Genomic DNA, 22965 nt, shown 5'->3' with positions numbered 1-22965 from the left:
TTTTAAGGGTGTGGGGAGAGTTTGTGCGTATGTGAGTGTTTTGGGGAGTGTTAGGTGTGGGTTAGGGTAGGTAGGTAAGAGTGTGAGTATGTCAGTGTTGACAGTGGTGGTGTTTGTATGTATGTGATGTGTGTTTGTGCAAGGGGGGAATGTGTGGTGGTGGGTTTTCTGTCTTTCGGGATTAAGTGTGGCCTCAAAATTAGTATATATAAGGTATGGGGGGCTCAGCCCCCCACATGGGGGTGCTGGGGGGCTTGCCCCCCCTTGTTATAGGAAGGGTAGCTGTGTGTGTTTGTTTTGTTGTGGTCGTGTGTGTTGTTTTGCTTTTTTGTAGAGTCGGGAGGTAGGTGCATTTGTGTTTCTATGTGTGGTGCAGTGTTTTGTTTATGTTTGCAGTTTTGAATTTTGCAGTTTTGGTTTTCGGCTTTATAGTCTCAAGAAACTGAAATTCCACATATCAGTATTTTGAGATTATAAAGTGAATATATATATATATATATATATATATATATATATATATATATATATATATATATATATATATATATATAGAATATATATATTCTATATCTCTATATATAGATATAGAATATATATATATATATATATATATATATATATATATATATATATATATATATGTATATTTAAATAAATATATATATATATATATATATATATATATATATATATATATATAAAACATACAAATATATAAATTCTATATCTCTATTCATAGATATAGAATATACATTATACGTATTTAGTATATATATGTATATCTAAATATATATATATATGTGCCTTCTGTGTGGAGTCTACATGTCCTCCACGCGGTTGGGTGGGCATTCGAAAGACATGCGTAAATGGGAGTGCGTTCGTTGAAGGTTGAACGTTGAGCTGGCAACTCGGCGTTCGTGAAAATCTACTGCCAATCATTAGTGGACCGGAGTTCCGCTGTAGTGACCCCTAACCGGGAAAAGCCGAAAGACAACATTTATATATATATATATATATATATATATATATATATATATATATATATATATATATATATATATATATATATATATATATACATGCTTATAATCTATATATATACACATTTATATAGAAAATAGATATATAAAATATACATTGTATGTAGATATATATATTTAGTACATATCTATATCTATTTATCTACATATATATATATATATATATATATATATATATATATATATAAAGATATACATGTTTATAATCTATATCTATATATACACATTTATATAGAAAATAGATATATAAAATATACATTGTATGTAGATATATATATTTAGTCCATATCTATAGCTATTTATCTACATATATATATATATATACATATATATATATATATATATATATATATATATATATATATATATGTATATATATCATTATCATTTGTCCAGATAAGGATGGTGCACTCAGTATTATTGTAATAAGGGGAGCCATATTGTTTTATTCATGTTCAGGACATCAGACCAATGACCACTCATGGAGAAGAGAGAGAAAGTGAGGAAAGCATTTTTCGTATGTTCTCCTTCCTCTTCAGAGTCTGCAGTCTCAGAGGTGCAATGTATCTCTCTCTTTATATCTCTGTCTGTATCTATACCTATACCGTCTATCTGTTTATCTATGCCAGTGCCCTGTTCAGAAGCAAACAGCTGCAGACATTGCTTATTTTCATTATGTTGTGAAACTTTACTGTGCTAGTTACCTTACTCTAGCAGAGCATCTGATTTGGCACTGGGCAGCATTGCTGGCTAGGTTAGCTGCAGATTACACCACAAAAGCACACTTCAATCATCTGGTTACAAACACCCTCCACCCCAATCCTTTCAAATACACATTAGGACCTGCAACCATGGATGGGCACTTTCCTGCTCTCTTTGCATCCAACTTGGTGGGTATCCTGAGGCAATGTCACTGTTGCTTTATGTACACTGACAGCCACTTGATTCTTGAATAGACAAATACAATACGTGTCAGAAGTAGTTATACATTGACACTGGAGGCTAGACTCTCACAGACACAAAAAGCAGCAAACAGGTTGTCAGCGACTCACACACATCACTCACCAGACCCACAAAGGACCACACACATAGACCCATATATGCGGAGGTGCTCACGTGTAACTTACCCAAACCTCAATAGCTTCTCAGGCAAAGTCTTCGGAAACTCTGCATAAATACAAACAAGACAATTCCCATCACAATGCATAAAGCCACATCTCTTTGTGCCTCAGCTACCAAGCCAATAAGGTAAAACACTCCACAACCCAATATTCTGGTCATAGGAGACTCCACTGTGAGACACACTGATGACCCTCTTACCATGCTGAATAAGGGGAAGGTTACAGTTAGTTGCCAGTCAGGGGATAGGATTCACCAGATCACACAAGCACTCAGGTCACTTACCCATAAGTACCAGTGTGACTCAGTCATAGTCAATGAGGGCATGAAAGACCTGAGATGTACTTCCTTAGCACTGGGAAAGCATTTTACCATCTCCAGGGATGATGCCATGATACCAACAGAAAATGATCAACTTTAACAACTGGCTTATTTACTGGTGCCACTCTAAAGATGTTCAATACTTGACAGCCTGGAAGGACATGGTTGACTGGCCATGCTGCTTTGTTAGGGATGGTCTTCACCTGTCATCACTAGGCTTTCAGATACTGGCCAAAACATTATCCACCCCAAAAGTGCCTAATTTTAGGCACTGCCACACAAACAAAGGTGTTATTGCTCACTGCCAGGAGCCTCAACAAGAAACTGCTCAGCTCAGTTTTACTGCCACCCTAGACATAACCAAAAACTCTCCCTTCCTTGTGTCACAGCTGGCATTTTGTATGCTGATCTCACTTCCACTGCCACCCTATATCCTGCTGACATTTTACATGCTGATCTCACTTCCACTGCCACCCTATATCCTTCTCTATATCACAGCTGACATTTTACATGCTCATCTCACTTCCACTGCCACCCTATATCCTTCTCTATATCATAGCTGACATTTTACATGCTCATCTCACTTCCACTGCCACCCTATATCCTTCTCTATATCATAGCTGACATTTTACATGCTCATCTTACTTCCACTGTCATTGTAGATCATGAAAAACTCCCCCTTCCTCATGGCATAGCTGACATTTTGCATGCTCAATTCACCTTCACCTTCACTGCCCGCTAGATCTGCAAAAACTCCCATCTGATAGACTTGTATTCCATCCTTATTACTTTTTAACAAGTTCTCATTCTTTCTATATTACTTTATCTTTTCCTTTTCTTATTCTCTTCTATATATCCCCATATTTATTTCCCTCACCCCAGCACTCTCATTCTTCTGTGTAATAATGTACAGCATCATGTCCCAGATAATTATTCCTCACTCTGCTTCATGTTTCTCTAGATTACTACCCATGTGTTATTTTTTTTGTTTGTTCCCCTCCTGCTTCATTCCTTCCATTTTGCCCCAGTGCCCCTGGGGCTGCCAGCATTTTGCACTACCTCTGGATTATTTCATTCTAAGGTTGTGGCCATTGTGAAACCTAAGGGTTTCTGGGAAGTGAGGTGCTGTTCACTGGTTCCACTACAGGATTTTCTCATTTATGAATAACCCCTTGGTGTACCCTCTCTATTGCTTTTGCCTGTTATGGACCATGCCTCCCAACAGGGAATGCCTAGAAACATGCCTCCCCGTGTGGAGATGAGCACACCTATTCATCCCTGCCAGCACCTCAGATGCCCGAGATGCTAAGGAAAGTTGGATCACTTTGGTCACTGTTAGGGCTTTGTCCCTCTACATCACGGTGCTGCCCACCCTAAATATTTTAATACATTCTAGCTTTTCTTCTTGTCATACTGATTAGGAGCAACATTTTGTGGGCATGCATGGACACATTAAGCAAAATGCACCTTACCAAAGAGACAGATTGCAAATCCTCATTCATCAGGCCCCACTGAATGAAGCTATCTCTGAGTGAGCACTGTTGGTGCCAAAGTGTGATCACTGAGATTTACTTCCTTTTTTTTCCTTTTGTAAATGGCTGAAAGCACTGTTTGTTAGACATCATGCCAGCCAGAAGTACAGGGAACATTCTATGTTAAAAATACACCACGAATTGAGTAGTCAGAGGGTGGAACAAAAAGAAGCAGCTTGAATCCATCAGTTCTGTCCTGGTACCTCGGCAGTTCGCCTTCAATGGAACACATTTAGACACTTACAAATTCTCTTTTTATATATCCCAATTTAAAGGAAATATTAAATAGAAAATTGGAACCCTTGGTTGATAGTACTGTTGGGATGCATAGTTGTGGCCGATGCTCAGTTTGTGATAAAATCAAAAATATGCATGGGGTTAAAATAAATGGAAAGAAATATTTGGCGTTTGAGAGATTTGACTGCATGTCTTCTGGTGTAGTGTACATTTTGGGATGTGACTGTACCCCGCCTATGTGATATATTGGTCAGACCACCAGGAAGGTTAAGGTTCGCATTTTGGAGCATTTGAGTGACATCAGGAGGGGTAATATGGAGAGCCCAGTAGCCACTCATTTTTGTAATACACATAATGGTAACAGTGAAGGTTTTAGATTTAGTGTACTTGCCAGACCTCATTTGTGTATAGGAAATTTCAAAACTGCTTTGAATAAGCTTGAACAGAGGATGATTATAGGGTATCACACATTATTTCCTGTTGGAATGAACTTAGAAAGTGGATGAAATTTATTAGTGCAGCAATTTTGAATCTTATAGTATATTTATTTCATATTTTCTAATTGTGTATATTAATATGTATGTCATATGTTATACATTACTATTTTCCTAAATTTATAATGACATGAATCAGTTAAATTAAATTAATGTAATATTAGAAACTGAATTTAAAATTAATTGTGATAAAAAAGACAATATTTTTATATTTATACATGTTGGATTTTGTCACAGTGTTGACAGGGTTAAAAATGTTTGATGAACTGATTGATTGATTAATTGTTTCATTGATGAATATATAAAAAGAGAATTTGTAAGTGTCTAAATGTGTTCCATTGAAGGCGAACTGCCGAGGTACCAGGACAGAACTGATGGATTCAAGATGCTTCTTTTTGTTCCACCCTCTGACTACTCAATTTGTGGTGTATTTTTGAAGAATTCGTGTTTTTGTTGCTTTGAACATTCTATATTACACAGCATGTTTCCCTGACTCCATGTTTATGTGATCTTGGACTTACTATATATAGGAAGGAAGAAGTGTAGTGATGCACTCCCAGAAAATGTTTATTTGTTATGTTTCAATTGCTGTATTTTCTGGACAGTAGCTTGGCTTCTATTTACTGAATACTGTGTTTAACTTATTATGCACCTCTTATTTATTATTTTAACAGTGATGATACTGCTATTACATTACTGCATATACTGAATATTTCTTTCTTTCTTCATCATTGAGCTTTATATTTGCTTCAGTGCATTCAGTATATTGCATTCTTTATTATTTTACATATTGCTTTTGCCTACTAAATGTCTTTGTGTAACTGAGAGTATTTCTTAAGGTCTACGCTAGAAATGTGTTCAGTCTACTCAGCCTTTCCATTTATTAAATGCCAAGAATGAAGGAAAATAATTCAAGGTCCATATCCACCACATGAGGAGGATATTCTGTCAAATACTGTAATTATATCAGTGAGGAAGGATCTGTGCACTTAGTGTGAGGCATATTGTATCAGAATAAAAACTGATTAATGACTTGTGATAATGCACCAGACAAAGTCCCTTTATGAACTACACTAGTAATAATTCCCTAAAAGTGCATCGAGCTGTTAATCAGAACTCCACATGGCAAGTAATTCAAAGATTATCCATATCTGGCCCACTATGTATGATGCATTACACAACAGCACAGAGTATTGCACTAAATAAAGCATAAAGGAAAAGTCAAAGTGATGCTGCAAATTGGCAAACACAAGGTTCACCTTTTTTTTTAAGTCACCGAGTGAGCACAGGGAATGTCCTTGTATGTTGGCTTACAGTTCAGGAACAGAAACACCACTGTCTGCAGTCCAGAATGTACATAAATGCAACTTAGCACAGAAAAGCAGCAAGTAACTAAAAGGAAGAAAAAAACACTTCTATGCTTAGTATCCCAAATGAGCAATCAAAAACAGAAACTGTGCCATGGCCAGAAGATGACAAATGTCAACCAGTACAGAAAATATCAGTAGGACATGAATGATTACAAATGCTGCTGATGCATATCAACAGACTTTAAAAAAACTAAATATGAATATATGGCATATACGTATTTGTGTTCTCACCAAATATGCATATAAGTAGCTGTTTGTGTGCACACAAATATGTATATATGCCATTTTGTGTGTTCCATAATACACAGTATTTGTGCAAACAGTAAACAAATGCAACTAACCTAGTATAAACACACTGCAGTATGCAATACTTTAGTAAAGAATACATGCAAGTGTATCATTGCTATAATAGAATTATGTGGTGTGTTCAAGTGTATCAGTCAGTAAATCAGAATCAGTACATCAGGTGATATATGTCAGGTACATTTTATGACGACTAACTTATACTGACTACAGACTGTTTTATCATCCCACACAGGCTAAATATAGCAATCTTGTCAGATACACCCAAAGAGTGAGTAAACCAAAATAACAGTAAATATAAAACACCACCATTACTAGTGACTACAGGTATGACAGGTATGGTCCCAGGGTGTGAGAAAGGTAGTAACACACCTGCAAAACCAATAACAGAGAGAAGTGGGGAAAATGGGACAGCAAAAAGAAGACTGTGATGTAAGCATTGATAAATGTTTACAATATTGTAAAAGAAAAATTGTATATGTAGACATACTTTTTAACTTGAGGGAGGTAAATGATATTTTTCATACAGAAGCATGCAAAGCCAGAGGAAATGGTGGGAATCAAACATCAGAAGTACTGGTGCGAAGGACAGAAAACAAGAAAAGTTGCCTGGATTACACATGCAAGCATACAAAGAACATGCTACCACTGAAAAAGGGAAGGTTGTTAAACACACAAGGATGGATGTTTCATTGGAAGGACATGCTCAGAAAGAGGCAGACTAGCAGTGTTGGGGGAGGGCTGACCTGCACACATGGTACAGGTGCAACCACAAGATGGTGCGGGCAAAGCAGGCTGGGGATGTGCTATGCACTTAGTTGCCTACTTATAATATTTCACAAAAGAGTGTAGTCCTAACCAAGATGTGCTACTAGCAGCTACACTGGTACACTCAATATCATCAGCTAGGGACCCATCTCCAGATGTTACAAGCATGGGTCTCTTGCAAACAGCCTCATGGCTAGTTTTAAAAAGGCTACATACATTTTTCAATGTTGAAGGCAAGGATCTGAGTCACTGCTACCATAACAATCCTTGCATGAAATACATTGTTCAGTGGCTTAATAGCTACTGTGGGGACTTTTTTAAGTGATTCCTCTACAAACTTTTGGGTCCTTTAAGGGCTAGTGGACACAAGTGCCTCTGGGTCATGGACTTTCTACTGACTTTATGCAGACTGAAACAGAGATTTACCCTGAAAAAGGCTTGCAAATGTGAAAGTAATGATAGAAGAAAAAAGCAGTGCTGCAATCCCCCTGCTATACTACAAAAAAGGCTTGCAAATGTGAAAGTAATGATAGAAGAAAAAAGCAGTGCTGCAATCCCCTGCTATACTACACAACATGCAGAACATACATAATGACATCAACAGCACAACTTACCCTGCTCTGGCACCAGACAGTCCACCTGGTTTGTAAGCTACTGCTCCTCAGCTGCAATGGAATAGTGACACGAGTTACAGCAGGTTAGGGTGCACATTCATGTTATGATGCACTGAATCTGCTCTCCTAACAAGTTGAACGTGTAGACATGACACTGCAGATCATCAAGCTCAATACATACAGGCCAGATGCATAGCAGGACCCTGGTATGGGCTATTCAAAATGCAGCCTATAATGTCAAGCCTATGGGAACCACAAGGGGTAAATCAACAGTCACCAAATCTGCACATCATCTTTCCATATTCAAATATCCCTTTCTACAGATCACAGGTTTAGGAACAAATGTTTAATCAATGATTGATCTGACACCTATACTCAATATACTATCATTACAGAATGTTCAAACATGAAGCATGTCAGAGTTATCACTGATAGACAGTTATCCACTATACTAATTTATTAAGTTATCAGCTATGATTCCGATCACTCAGACATGATTCTGATCACTTAGAGGTATACAGCAAGTCAAGCAGAAATGTGGCCTGTACTGAGATCTAGTACTATTGTAGGCCATGACTACCCAGTACTAAGCGTCTCTGCATTATAGTGATGGCCAGCATGTATCATTAAAGATCACCAGTATGAACCAAAGGAACAACATCAAAAAATCCTTGACATTCAAGATCAATCTGCTGCCTACAATGAGAAAGCTGATCAGGGCTGTCATGTCTTCAGAATCAGGTCACTAAGTTCTTGACTCATTTGGTTGTTTATGTTGAGGTAGACTTCTGTACCATGCGATGCTCCACCTGTATGTGGAAAATGGTACTGCGGACTCCTTTTTCAGATCAATTGCCAAGTCCTTCTAAGTATCTCTGTTATGTTGTGTGGCCCTCACCAATCTGTCTTCACATCTTACACAGTAAAGCATTTTGTGTATCTCCCCTCTCCCCCATGCCAACACACCCAGCTTTTTCAAGCACAGAATGTTCACAACCTTAGACACAAAAAGTCAGAGCCTCAAAATATGAGAAATTAGCAAAATATATGCTTTTCCATGGTAGACTGTTATGACCTCATATCAAGTATGAAGCATGAAGTAGCAAGGATGTAGCAAAGTAAATGGTGAGTATGTTTCAGTGAATGCTTACTAATCTTTATTTTTCTTTTAGGGGATCCTGGCCAAGCAGTTGTGGCTGCAGTCATTAAGTTGATTGGGAATGCTGCATATGGTTGGAAGGTTGACATAATGGTTAAGATGTTTTCCTTACAGAAAAACACCCAGCGTTTGACTGTTACATGCGGCAACTGGCTAAGCTTAAAATAGCCTATGAGGTCACTTAGCCTAGTTTTAAGCTATGAATGTAAGTCATGTCCATTTTTATCAGCCCATTAATACTTTTTTTTGCTTAATTTTTATCGCAGGGTGAATCACTTTTCAGAATTACCAGTACAGAACAGGGTATGTTCTATCAAAACATGCACATTCAGAGGTACAGCATCAATGAATTCTGAATGGTTGCACGTTTTGGTATGGAGTCCGGCAACCATGTAAGCCAAACCGTACATAATATAAGCTATAGTTATGTTATTGATTCTATACTGTGTCATCCAAGAATAACATGACGCAACCACTCTATGAAAATAACCTTAACTGGATAAGGACTATATGCTCTAGTAAAAGCATTAAAGTGCCCATTATCATTCCGTTTTGATAATGCTATCTGCAGCATAGTGAGCACTCCTGCAGCATAGTGAGCACTCCTGCAGCATAGTGAGCACTCCTGCAGCATAGTGAGCACTGCTATAGAAATGAACATTTCTACTTATCCTGCACATCAGTGCAGACACGACAGCAAGTACTCAGAATCTGCCTAAATGCTCCATGTAAATACATCCATTTATTCCAAATATATACATACATATATAAAGTCTCTCATTGTTACTGAAGTATTTTAAGTGAAATGCAACACATACTCACCACTACTCTCCACTGTCTTTATTCGGGTTCACTACAGAATCCCGAAATACTGAAATCCTGAAGAAGCTCCAGACTTCGTTATTTTGAATTTTGCGCTTCTGGTGTTTCAGAATTTCAAGGCTTTGGTATCTTAATTTCAAAATACTGAAAGTCGGGATTTCAGTATTTCGAAATTATAAAGGGAACCCCTTTATTCATATGGCTAGCCTTAAGTGAAGTGATGCCCCTTGATAAGGTCTTTGTGGTGTCCCACTGCCCACAGTTCTATTAGTCTACTAGCATACATCCTTCAGTGCCCTCTCTGGTATTACCACATCCAGGCCTCTCCACAACATCCGGGTTGTTTTTTGTTTTTTTTTTGTCTTTTTTTCACATTTTTCAAATTTTTGTCCAATTTTCCATCTTTTTAATACATTACAAACAATGAACAAGATATTGTATTAACAGCTCAACAGGAAAGGAAAACTCTGACCATTACCTGAGGATTGAACCCAGGACTCCATCACATTCCATGCAGCTGTGGCTGCCGCTAGATTACCAAGGAGTCTCTGGACATTTAAGTCTCTGTTTTCCCCAAAGGGCATTTTTTTTTTACTTTCAACTAGGAAATGCCCAAGAATCTGTTTTAATCACACAAACATCAAATGTAGTATAAACCACGAGTCTAGTATTGTATTAACAACTCAATAGGAAATAAAAAACTCTGACCAACATTCTTCAGCCCCCCCCCCAATTATTTAAACACAGCTCATTCAGTCAAGATACAGTCCAATAACGATGAAGGATATAACTGAATTAAGCCAGGCATCTGATGGTCACTAGGTCCTCAAAATCCATGGGGTTATAGAAGCCCTAAGGTTTATTTTAGAGATTTTTTCCAATCTTTAGCTGCAAACAGAGCCTGAACAAAAATCACAAGCAATGAAAGAAATTCAGTCTTGTTTTTATTCTTTCAAGGAAGAAATAGGTTGTATGCAAAGCTTAAATGCTCAAAGCTGACAAAATAGCAGCTCATAATAAACAGAAGAGACAAATGTCGGCCCCCAATAAGGCCAAAAACTCAGTCACAATGGGCCCTGATAATATCGTGGGATGGTTTTGAAATAATTGGAAAGCAGGATTACTTGAGTCAATTTTCAACTACAGCTGCAAAACAAGCTTGGTACCATGAGAATGGAGGACTGCAATGGTTATCCCACTTTACAAGGGTGGACCATCAAGCGACCCCCAGAAACTACAGACCTATTAGTCTGACTAGTCTAATATGCAAAGATGTGGAACAAATTACAATGAAATGATCAAAAAAGACAAAGACAACATTGAAACACTGGACCCAACCCAGTCTGACTTTATCAAGGAAAGGTCATGCCAACTAAACCTGGTGGACTTCTTTGAAAAAGTCGCCAAGGCAATGGAAGAGGGGAAAATGGTGTATACTGCCTACTTGGACCTGGCTAAGGTAGTTTCTACAACACTCCACTAAGGTATAGCTGACAAACTCACCAAATTGGGCAGAAACATCTACATAACATACTGGATTGCAACTGGCTCACAGAGTGGACCCAGGATGTCATGACTGGTGATACGACCTCCACTAATAGACCGGTCACCAGTGGGGTACCTCGGGGTTCCTTGCTGGGAATGCTCCTATTTGGCATCTACACCTTGGAGGTAAAGACTAATATCAAGGGACTTCGGCCAGCCAAGTTCTCAGATGACTGTAAATTGGAAGCTACCATAGACTCATCCCATGACACAAACATCTTATGAGAGGGTTGAACACAGACAAATAACTGGTGTCAAAATCACAGACTAAGACTCAATGTCAAAAAATATATTATTGTGCATTTTGGGAGAACTGCCACCCAAGCTAATTACTCCATTGATAAGAAACACTTAAAAGTTGACCCAGTAGTCACTGATCTGGGAACACATGTAGACAGTAATATGGCCCTTGTCCAACATGTAGATAAGGCAGTAAGAAAATCATTCTGTGTTTCTCAGCTTATAAGTAAGGGCATAGTGCCACTTCATTTGACCCTTTTCAGCATGTACCTGACCAAATATCTGTAGCAGTTGGAATGTCCACAAAGGTTCCTTATCAGGAGAATCCAGTGTACAAATACGTTGTCCTATATGGATGTCCTTAAAGCCCTATCTCTGTACTGTGTCTCCAACAGGCTACAGAGAAGTGACCTATGCCAGACATACAAGGCAGCTTTTGTACATCTGCAAAATGAACAATATCAGAACTACTAACTCCATTGATTTAAAATTTACTTTTGACAGAAATAAGACATATTGGCAAGACAGATGTTTGTCTCAGAGGATCCCCATGCTCTGGAACAGGCTCCCCATCCATGTTAAGCACAGTCCATCACTAACCTTTAAGCACAGCCTTGACCAGTGGATGGGAAATCGTAACTTCATCCCAGTCTGGCCCTGATGTTTTTGATAGACAGAGGCAGACAGAAATACCCAAACTAACATATCTCCCACATGGCCTCTAGAAACTTCCTAAATAACATCACCCGCCTAATAAATGCCCATGATACACAAAATTGCCATTAGGCTGGATTGCATAGCTAGGTTTACAGAAGCCCTGGTGGTCATTAGCCAAGTATATAACTATGAACCTATGAATCTAAATGCTTGCAAGGATACATAAATCATATCTAGGAATACTATCTTCCTGCCCCCCCCCCCCAATCCCACAGTACAGTACCGTCTGTGCATCTGTCAGGTGTTAGAATGGGATGAAAGTGAAGGCATGGATGGTATATGTTGATGATGTATGACTGCGGAGTAAGTGGGAAAAAATGAACAGTCAGTAATGTATTCCAAATTGATCCTGCCCCTAGACAAGTTACACTGCCCCTAGACAAGCTACACTGACCTTCTGTGCACACCTCTGAGGTTTATGAGGAAAGTTCAACAAATAATAACTACACCAACACCAGCTCCCCACAGAAGCAACATTAAACATCTGTGTACACCTCTGACCAGGCCCTGTTTAAGTTTAAGACGAGGTGGGGTTCAAATCAGAGGCCACTAGTGACTAGTGTGAAAATCCACTTATGGGGTATAGGGGTCAATAGTTCCCCGCAGGCTCTAACAGTCTAGATGTTCCAATATGTATTTATGCCTTATTTTCAAAATATGGTTGTTAGTTGTTTCCTTTTTTACTGCTACCGAGAAGAAGGTTAGCAACAAGGATAAGTAAAGAAATAAGAGGTATGTGTGTGCCTGGGAAATGCCCACAATAAAAATGAGTGGTATTTTTTTTGTGTTTTACACACAGTACAGCACACTTACCTACAGGCAAATTTGGTAGAGTGCCATTCACTTATGTCATGTGCTTGGGGTGTTGGAGAAAATCAAAACACATCAATGTGATCGGTATCTTCAAAAGGGTAACATAGGCTGCTAGCAGGGATCATGCTTTACACACAGAATACCATGAATGGCCCAAGGTATTTAACACCACCCCCCATGCTAGCATAGTTAATAGGCTTATGCATTGCAAACAGATCCTTATGTTGTCAGATGGGCAGCAAACTGAATAAAAGACAGAACCCACACAGTGTGAGTAGCAGCTGCCTCAGAGAGCATGAAAGTGACTAGTGGTGACCTGCAGAGCTTAGTGCTGTGACATCTTTTGTTTGGCACTTGAACATGAACCAAGATGTCTGATTAACCAAGTTTGCAGTCAACTGTAAACTGTGAGTCATTACCAACACTCAACAAGAATATGCACTCATAAATACTTGGTATACTCACAGCCAGGTGACCTAGGCATTTATCTAGGGACTCGGCCTACTGGCTGGGGTGGGCCTGTTGGCTGCTCTATAATTTAATTAATTAATTAAGCAAATGACTGGCACTTTTCTGATCTCCAGAACATGAACCAAGACCTCTGGCTAACCAAGTTTGCAGACAACTTTAAATCGTAAAAACTGTAAGTCATTGTCAAGTCTCCCTCTGAAACCCAACCCCTTCAACAAGAACTTAAACTCATAAATTCCTGGCATACTCAGAGCCGGGTGAACCAGGGAACTGCCTAGGGACTGCTGGTTGTGTGTGTGTGGTGGGGAGGGTTTGTCTGCTCAGAGTTGGGCCTTATAAATTTAATTAATTATGCAAGTGTGTGTGTGTGTGTGTGTGTGTGTGTGTGTGTGTGTGTGTGTGTGTGTGTGTGTGTGTAATGTTAAAGTTAGGGATGACAGGTTAATTAGCTTTCTCAAGCTCAAACACTGTACCTTGAATACAGGTGACAAGAGCCTTAATCCTCTACAACAACTACAGAGTGATTGGTCATCAGAGTTTATTGAAATATTCTGAAATGAGTAATTTGCCTTTTATTGATTCATACATTTTTGCTTCACTGCTTAATGGAAAAAAATCTTCAAAAATGCATTGGCATTTGCATTTTCAATTAATGTGAGTTTCAGGGCATTTTCACTGAATGTGAGCTTCAGTGCATTTTCAAGAAGTTTGTGAGCTTCTGTGCAATTTCAAATGTGAGTTTCAGTGCATTTTCAAATGTGAGCTTCAGTGCATTTTCAATACATTTGTGAGCTTCAGTGCATGTTCAAGGGATGTGAGTTTCATTGCATTTTCAAAGAATGTGTGCTTCATCGGAAGAGAAGCGTACTGTGGCTTATGCTAACTCTATTTTCAATGTGCAGGCATTTTGTTAGTAATATAAACTGGAGCTGTGGGTTGCTTATTATAACACTGTTGCACTTTTTAGCATTGAGTTTAAGCACATTTTTGTACATAATGGAAGTCCCTTTATGTCAAAAAGGAACCTGACAATGACTCCCAGCTTACAATTATCCACAAACTTTTGTTAACCAGAGATACTTGTTTTATACAGAGAGACTTGAGAAGATGATATTGAATAGCAGAAGTTCTAGTACATATCCCTGAGGAAGTCCGCTGGTCACCTTCATGCTGTAGAGTATGCACCTCCTACTCTTACTGTGTGATTCTTATCCCTAAGCCACTTGATTGTGCAACTACCACATACAGATGAGTTTGGAGCTCATCAAGCCAATTTATTATATTTATATTTATCATGGTATCAAATGCTTTGACAAAGTCAGGGTAAGCTGTAAAAATAGCTTACCCACCTTCTGAGGTCTGAGTAACTCTTTCAATGAGGTTCCCTAGATTTACTAGACAAGCTCTACCCTTGACAAAGCCAAACTGTTGGCGGATGAGTCTGATAAGATTTTTGATATTATTAATTAGATCAGTTATGACATATGTCATGGCTTTGCATGTACAACTCATTAGACTGATGGAGCTGTAATACCAGGTGTCAGCGGGGGGACCACTGTTGTGGAGTGACATCATGACAGTGGTGTGCCATACCTGTAGGGCAAAGCCATTTGCTAGGCTCAGATTAAAGATGCTGAGCCATGGATCCAGCAATGCTTGTTTAATCCTATTAATTAGGCAGCCAAGTGTATTGCTAGGCCCCATATATGAGGTGTTCTTCATTCTGGAGAGTACTTTCAGTATGTCCTCATTTGTGATGGTTGAAGTCTTAATTCCATCTGGGATAAGTGGGCTTGGAGTAGATGTCTATAAAATAAAGTTGGCACTAAATTCATTTGCCAGTATCTTGGCATAATCCACTGGATCAAAATAGGTAGTAACATTAGTGATGTAACCGGTGCAGCGGTAGCGTTGTTGCCTCACAGCAAGAGGTTCTCCTGTTTGATTCTCGGCTGGAGTGTGGGGAGTACCTTCTGTGTGGAGTCTGCATGTCCTCCCCGCGGTTGGGTGGGTGTTCGAAAGACATGCGTAAATGGGCGTGCCTTCGTTGAAGGTTGAATGTCGAGCTGGCTCCTCGGCTTTCGTCAAAATCTACTGCCAATCATTAGCGGACCGGAGTTCCACTGTGGCGACCCCTAACCGGGAAAAGCCAAAAGACAACAACAACATTAGTGATGTAACCAAGTAATCTTTTTCACATACATACACACTGACAGTGTTTCCCTGTAGGTGCTACTAATACCTCTCCAGTTACAATTCATCTTTACTGTATAAATAGAATGCAGCCAACAATTATATTACTATTCTGATACCAAAACCTGCTATTAACCACTCTTTCAATGACTCAACCAAGACTGAATTACAGTAGCTGATGGCCAAATAGTCTCCCTTTGAAAAGTGTGGATACAAACAACCACAACAATGCTGTGTAGATATCCTTCTCTGGTAATATGAGACCTCATCTGCAAGCATTTACAAATGAAAAAAAAGAAAGTTCTTGACTTTTCAAAGGATCAGATTATATATACAAGACAGTACACCACCAGCACAGGGAAAATAAAATAAAATCCTTCACACAAATAAACTGATATGATAAAAAAACAACTAACTGCTTCTGATGTTGTTGGTGTTGTCTTTTTTCTATAATGTTAGGCAATCACAGCCTTTGAATGAAAATAGTCAAGCAAGTCTTAGAATAATTCGTACTTTAACATTCTCTGCAAGTTAGGATTTCCCAAGTCCATAAAATACTCCCAGGCAAAAAGAAAGAAAAGAACAGCAGTAGCGACACCAACTCAATGTGCTCCACAAAAGACAGAAAGGTTTCACAGGCCAACTGACAGTTTCAAACAAATGGTAATCAAAGAACAGCAGTAGCAACCCCAACTCAATGTGCTCCACAAAAGACAGAAAGATTTCACAGGCCAACTGACAGTTTCAAACAAATGGTAATCAAAGAACAGCAGTAGCAACCCCAACTCAATGTGCTCCACAAAAGACAGAAAGATTTCACAGGCCAACTGACAGTTTCAAACAAATGGTAATCAAAGAACAGCAGTAGCAACCCCAACTCAATGTGCTCCACAAAAGACAGAAAGATTTCACAGGCCAACTGACAGTTTCAAACAAATGGTAATCAAAGAACAGCGGTAGTAACCCCAACTCAATGTGCTCCACAAAAGGCAGAAAGATTTGACAGGCCAACTGACAGTTTCAAACAAATGGTAATCAAAGAACAGCAGACGCTCTGATTCAACACAGACCATGCACATTACATAGACACTATTTCATACACAAATAGACTCTTTCTTTCCTTTGTAAGCCAGCTGTGGACATGCCAGGCAGTTCAATTTCGTGATGAGGTAATTCTGTTTGCCAAGGAAATAGTGAGCATGACAACAATAAACAATCCATGCTATACTAAAACATTCCATATTATTACAAGAAGCTAATTCTAAATTCTATTCATTTAATCAATGAGCAAGAAAGCATATATCATCTGACACCTTCCTATGAAGTTTTCAAGCTTAGACAGATATGCACAGACATAGACCCTAACACTGAGACACAGACAAACACTCAAATTCATGCACACTGATATACAGAAACACACAGGCATACACACATACATTAAGTATCTGTGTCTGAAGTATATGAGCACAGCGCTATGTATCACTTCACCACTATATTCCAGGACTCAAATATGGAAGCATACAGACTGTTAGAATGTATATCAGTTTACTGACCTACAACTTAACATGACCAGCATACCACAGACTAACTCACTGTCACCTGTGATGATGTCATAATATGAAATGTAGAAATACTCTAAAAAGAGTGACAGTTTTGCCCTCATATCCTAGTCTCTAAATGTACAACCACTGAGACTGCAACATCTAAGACAAAAGATAAATATTTTTAGTCTTCTTACTCTATGGTGATGCGACCTCAGAGCAGCATAACTGGAAATCCAAGTTTGTGATGAGTCCTCAATAAATAGCGAGGAGTGAAGGGTGTGTAGCCTGTGCTCCATTTATACTTTTGTGGTGGTCATCTGGTGTGGTGAGACAGTGCAATTAGTATGCCCGAGAATGGGCAGTCAAGCTTCAGAAATTTAGAGTAGATCATCTATTACATTAATGCAACTGTAGAATATGGCAATTCAATACAGAGATATTATAGGTTGGCCAATGATATGAGGGACATTGGTTTTATCAGTATGGCCCAAGATGTAGGTGAGTCATATATTAGACATAAATGGTGGCTCCCCACCAAGGGATCTGAGGGATACTGGTAATTTTTTATTATCCCCAGGTGGATATGAAGTTAACCAAATTATACAAAGAGGCAGCACTGATATTGGCATGTCATTTGTTCACAGAGGTATGTAACATATAACTTATGCCAATATTTCATGTGTTTGTTTATCATGGTCCTGGCTGCCATTCTTAATATTGTTGTCCACCTCTGTGTACTACATTGTCCCTCAGGTGACACAAGGGTCCCTTGCATGTTCTTTAGGTGAAGACCATCCTTGTGTGAGCTTTGCATGCTATACAATGTAATGTTTATTCAGTAGCAGTTGAGGCCCGATAGTTTTTTTTTTTTGTCTTTTGCCACGGCCGACCTTTGACCATAACATCTTCTTTCCTAGTCACACAGCTGGCCCATTAGTTCCCCATTTGCTAACAGGGACAAGAATCTGGTTGACTTGGGACAGAACATCACATGGTGGGAAGGCAAATTTATACCCAAGCTCCCCCCCAAGCTGGTTCCACTCTCACTTCTAAGCACCTGGCATGTGAGGCAAACATCCATACTTCCATGGTGCTGCAACCTGTGTAGAGGTCTTGTTTTCTAGGGGCAAGCAGTAGCCACGACAAGACATGCTCCTCCTCCACCATTTAGTACAGCACCCTATCTGTGGCCTCACACCCTCTGACCTGCCATGTATTCCACTGTGATCTCCAGTAACACTGGCAACACAATGGCCACACCCTTCTCTATCATGCAATTCCCATTCCTCCCCTCCAGCCAGAGGTGAACAGATCAAGCCCCTTCATTCCTCTCCTTCCCTCATAGGATCCAACAGACCCCAGACAGCTAATTGAACCCCTTCTGCCTGAGTCGTAGGTATGGCTCCTTCCCTGTATTCCACGGAGATGAGTAGATAAGGCCAGGTAAATCTGAAATATTCATTAATCATGTTCATGTCCTTATTGCTCTGATTTATATAAAGGGCTGCACTATTACTGCAACAGATAGGGGGCAGTTGGTATTCTAAGACATGTATTAGCTTCTTGTGATACAGATTTATCCCACAATATCTACGTAGTGGTTTAGGTGTACTCATAGATGTTGCCATAGTTGTTAGCATCACTCATAGGATTATGCAGTCCACCCATAACTACCATTTGGCTTTCTCCATCAGTTTTTCCTTCTGCATTTCATTGTCACTGGCTAATGATGTATGGCTTCTGAAATATTTATATCATCCCACTGGCTGCATCTGCATGCCATTGTAAATCCTTTACATTTGTACTCTCCATTGTTTTTGCCTTGCTGAACAAAGCTTCACTGACCTGCAAACCACAGGCATGATTTCACACACAATACATTGCATCACATGCTTTGCATACATTGTTTCTGGATCTAGCTTTACACTGTTTCACATCAACGGTGTCATCTATTTGCAATACAGTGGAAGTGGTACTGCCATTCCAATTACTTTACAGAAGAACTCATGACTCTCACCTACTACAATTCAGATATAGTGCTATGATTTTTGACCTCACATTTTGCCTTATTCTATCGAGACTAATGATTTCTTCCATAAAACAATACGTACGAATAGATACAAATACTGAAAGATCAAACCAGAGATTACTGATCCCAACAAATCAATCAGAACTTCAAAAACGAAAACACCAAAACCGACAGATTGCAAAAAGAGAACAACTATTTTCCTTTATAGATCTGTTAATCCTACCACTGACTAGAGATATAATGTGTGTAAATAGTGGTGGTGATACAGAATGGATTTTTCTAAGATAAGGTATAGGGTTGGGGTTAGCAACAGGGTTATGGTTTGGAGCATAAATTCGTACGATGGAGCAGAGTACTTTCCTGCTCTACTAACTGTAACCCTCAAACTGTCCCGAAGCCCAACCGTACACTTTACCTTAGGAAAATCCTTATAATGACATAACTGCTATTACTACACAAGAAGAAAGGAACTCCAGTATAAACATACATGTACTGCACTACATTTATCCTTCTAAATGGCCCTAACTCTAATTCATAACTCTCAACCTCTTCAAGCAAAAAGTTTTAAGAAAGCCACAGATAATGGGGGGCAAAGGCCCCCAAATAGGGACATTTTTAAATACTGCCATTACAAACTTAGAAAGTTGATAGAATAACAGGTTTTGCAATAGCATGAATTTTCTGAAGGATATGAAGTCCGAAACTCAAAAATATGCCATTATTTTCTGACTTCAGACCTCAATGATTTGCCAGTGATTTTCCAGAAAAACCACAATTTTATGAGCAACAGACCAAAAATATGAGGCAAAAATCTGCACGTTCTGCAAAAATCTGGACAGTTGAGGGGTATACTCCAGTCTTAACCTGCAAATCCACACTAACAACACAATTAAAAACACTACAAATATCCCCTTACCTAACCCTTAATCTAACCTTAAGCTACTAACACTCACATGCACACACACACACACACACACACACACACACACACACACACACACACACACACACAAAACTAACCTTTAAATAAACCTAACCTAATAACGCTTACAAACATACTCACATCTTCAAACACACACTAATCCTCAAAAAAACCCACTCAACAAAATAGACATTCAATAACACACGCACACTTCTCATTACTGATTTTGGAAAATGAGCATTCACTGAAAAGCCACTAACCTATATATATATATATATATATATATATATATATATATATATATATATATAGTAAATTCAATTGACATACCCACATGTTGGTGTCAATGTAGAGAAACAAAATGTTGACAATGCAGATATTGACATGTCACTGTTCAGTCACTGAGAAATAGCCTTGATGTATGCAAATAAGAAGAAATATAAAACATAATTTCACATGGGAGGTGAGCCCCCTGTTGTTAATTATATATAATAACTCTGAGATCACATAATACTGAGGAAAGGGAGTATTCCCCACCCCAGGGATTTTGTGATCTCACACACCTGTAGACCTCTTGTAAGATGACCAAATTATATTAACTGATCGTATATTGATTTTAAATAAATTCAACTATATTTGGGGTTCCCATGTGTGTGTGTGTGTGTGTGTGTATATATATATATATATATATATATATACATAAATATATAGATAGAAACATATATATGTACAGACATATATATGTATGTATGTTATTAGATAACTGAAATAGCCAGTACAAATTTCCCCTCTATTGAGACCCCTGTCATGATTCTTAAAGGCCAGTGATATAATTTATAATGCTCACAGACTGACAGGTAAGCATTAGAGTTGTACTGTGTCTACACCTGAACTCTTTCTTAGCATAGTGGAAAACAAATCTCACCAAGTTGTTTTCATCTTATAATAACACTATGTTAAGAAATACAGCTGTACTAAATACAGTATGACAATAACTTACATACAGTCAAGTGCCACAAATCTCAAAGAATGTGAAAATGCACTTGCATTTCGTATTGCTATTACAAAAAAGCAGTTATGAAACGGATGGTCTCCCTAAATTGCATGTAGAAACAAACAACTAATGAAATAAATTAAAAACCAAAACATCATTAGACCAGTAATGGTTCTAACGTCCATATCAATGTAAATATCTTCCATCTGGAGTGCCTACCATAGTCTTAGGATACCTCTTTTAAAAGGCTTAGTTAGTAATCCTAGTTTAGATACCCTATTGTTTCTCAAAGATAATGTGGGTAGGCTCTAAATTCATGACCAAATTTCATTGAAATTATTTTTTTCTTGAAATATATCCCACTGTAAACTGCATGGTGCAGCTTCTCTGTCTCTATGACACTTTTGTGCACTACATTAGTGACTGGTGATTTTTTTTATTTTTTCTATTTTATCACTGCTGCAAGACTGTGGAATTAGTACATACAGTTAAGGACTGAACTTCTCCCAATATAGATGACACAGGGGGGTTGTAAACATATTGGTCCCTATTCCAAGAGACTTGCTCTCAGTATAAATGACCACTTTCACTGAGAACAGGTGCTTTCAAATCTGCTTGTCTCAGTAAGCCTCTTTATAGTTAGGCCTTACATAGAAGTAAGTCACTTTGAGAACAGATTATTCGGAATCCGAGCAGACTTACACTGAAAGAAACTCTTTTGGAATCTGGCTCATTGTTCTTATCATGGCAGGACTTTAGATAGGCTGTGTTCTCAACTTGTTGTGAATGAAAAATTGTTTCCTTGTCATTTGTAGCTTTATTAAATGTGAACTTCCTGGTTCATGGCAGATAAAAGATAATGCATTGAATTCAGATGGAAAGTTAAAGAAATTTCTCTACTTTAAAGGATAGTACATTCAGTTAGTTCAGTTTATTTAAGACATTGTAAAACTGTCAACACAGAGACAACACAAAACAGTAAATGTAGAGAAGTAACTATAGATAAACACATAAAACCAAGTTTTCCACTGTAAACTGTCAAAGATGTATCTTTTTGATGAGTTTAAACAGTCATATTTTCGTATGAAAAGCATTCGTAGTTAACTCATCTAGCAAATGAGTGCAATGTAGAATAAACCTTTAAGAAAAAGTAAATTTTACAAGACTATTTATGACAAGCAATGACTGGTCCTTGATTAAGCCAACAAGGTGTGATGATGTGAGGTAGTGCCAGCTGTGTTATGGGACTTACTTAAGAATCATTTGCAATCATAGCAATGAAACATTTCATACGAATGAAAGAATATGGACCTTGGACAATAAAGGAACTGTATATGACAGAGCGTGGTTCATGGAAGTATTAATACCTCAACCCATCCACTGCATGCACTCCAAAATGTAAGAGCCAGTCCACTTGAGGACAAAGTAAGACAAGCCTCAGTGAGCTCTCATCTAACAATATTTCAGAATTCAAGATGGTGAATGCTGCTGAGAAGTCAAGGAACACTGATGTGGAATAATAATGCTGGTCTTTCACTATAAGGACAACACTTACAACTTCAATGAGATTTATCTTAAGTGTTATGGTGCCTCTTGGAGTCAAACTGAAAAAAGCATTGCGGTTATAGAAGATCTAAAATTATTCAAGCTGTACCACAACCACATTTTCAATACCTTTACCAAAAAATGAAGTTTTGTAAGAAGCCTTTACATTTCCA

At 38.3% G+C, this 22965-nt stretch overlaps 1 protein-coding gene across 2 annotated transcripts in view; it reads right to left on the bottom strand.

Annotated features, from left to right (window-relative positions):
• Positions 1 to 22965, bottom strand: part of PDE8B (phosphodiesterase 8B) — a 2824882-nt gene that overhangs the window by 2295415 nt on the left and 506502 nt on the right. The window contains exon 2 of one of the 2 annotated variants that reach the window (XM_044063695.1): positions 7799 to 7849. The exons of the other annotated variant lie outside the window; for it this stretch is intronic. Coding sequence (XP_043919630.1) covers positions 7799 to 7849 — 51 coding nt within the window. The remainder of the gene's footprint in view (positions 1 to 7798; positions 7850 to 22965) is intronic. 2 annotated transcript variants of the gene reach the window in all.

The sequence above is a fragment of the Protopterus annectens genome, chromosome 2.part2 (assembly GCF_019279795.1).
Source record: "Protopterus annectens isolate FY-2018-M chromosome 2.part2, PAN1.0, whole genome shotgun sequence".
Classification (NCBI taxonomy): domain Eukaryota; kingdom Metazoa; phylum Chordata; order Ceratodontiformes; family Protopteridae; genus Protopterus; species Protopterus annectens.
Note: the sequence above shows the minus strand (reverse complement) of the source record. Positions and strands in the feature narration are given on the sequence as shown.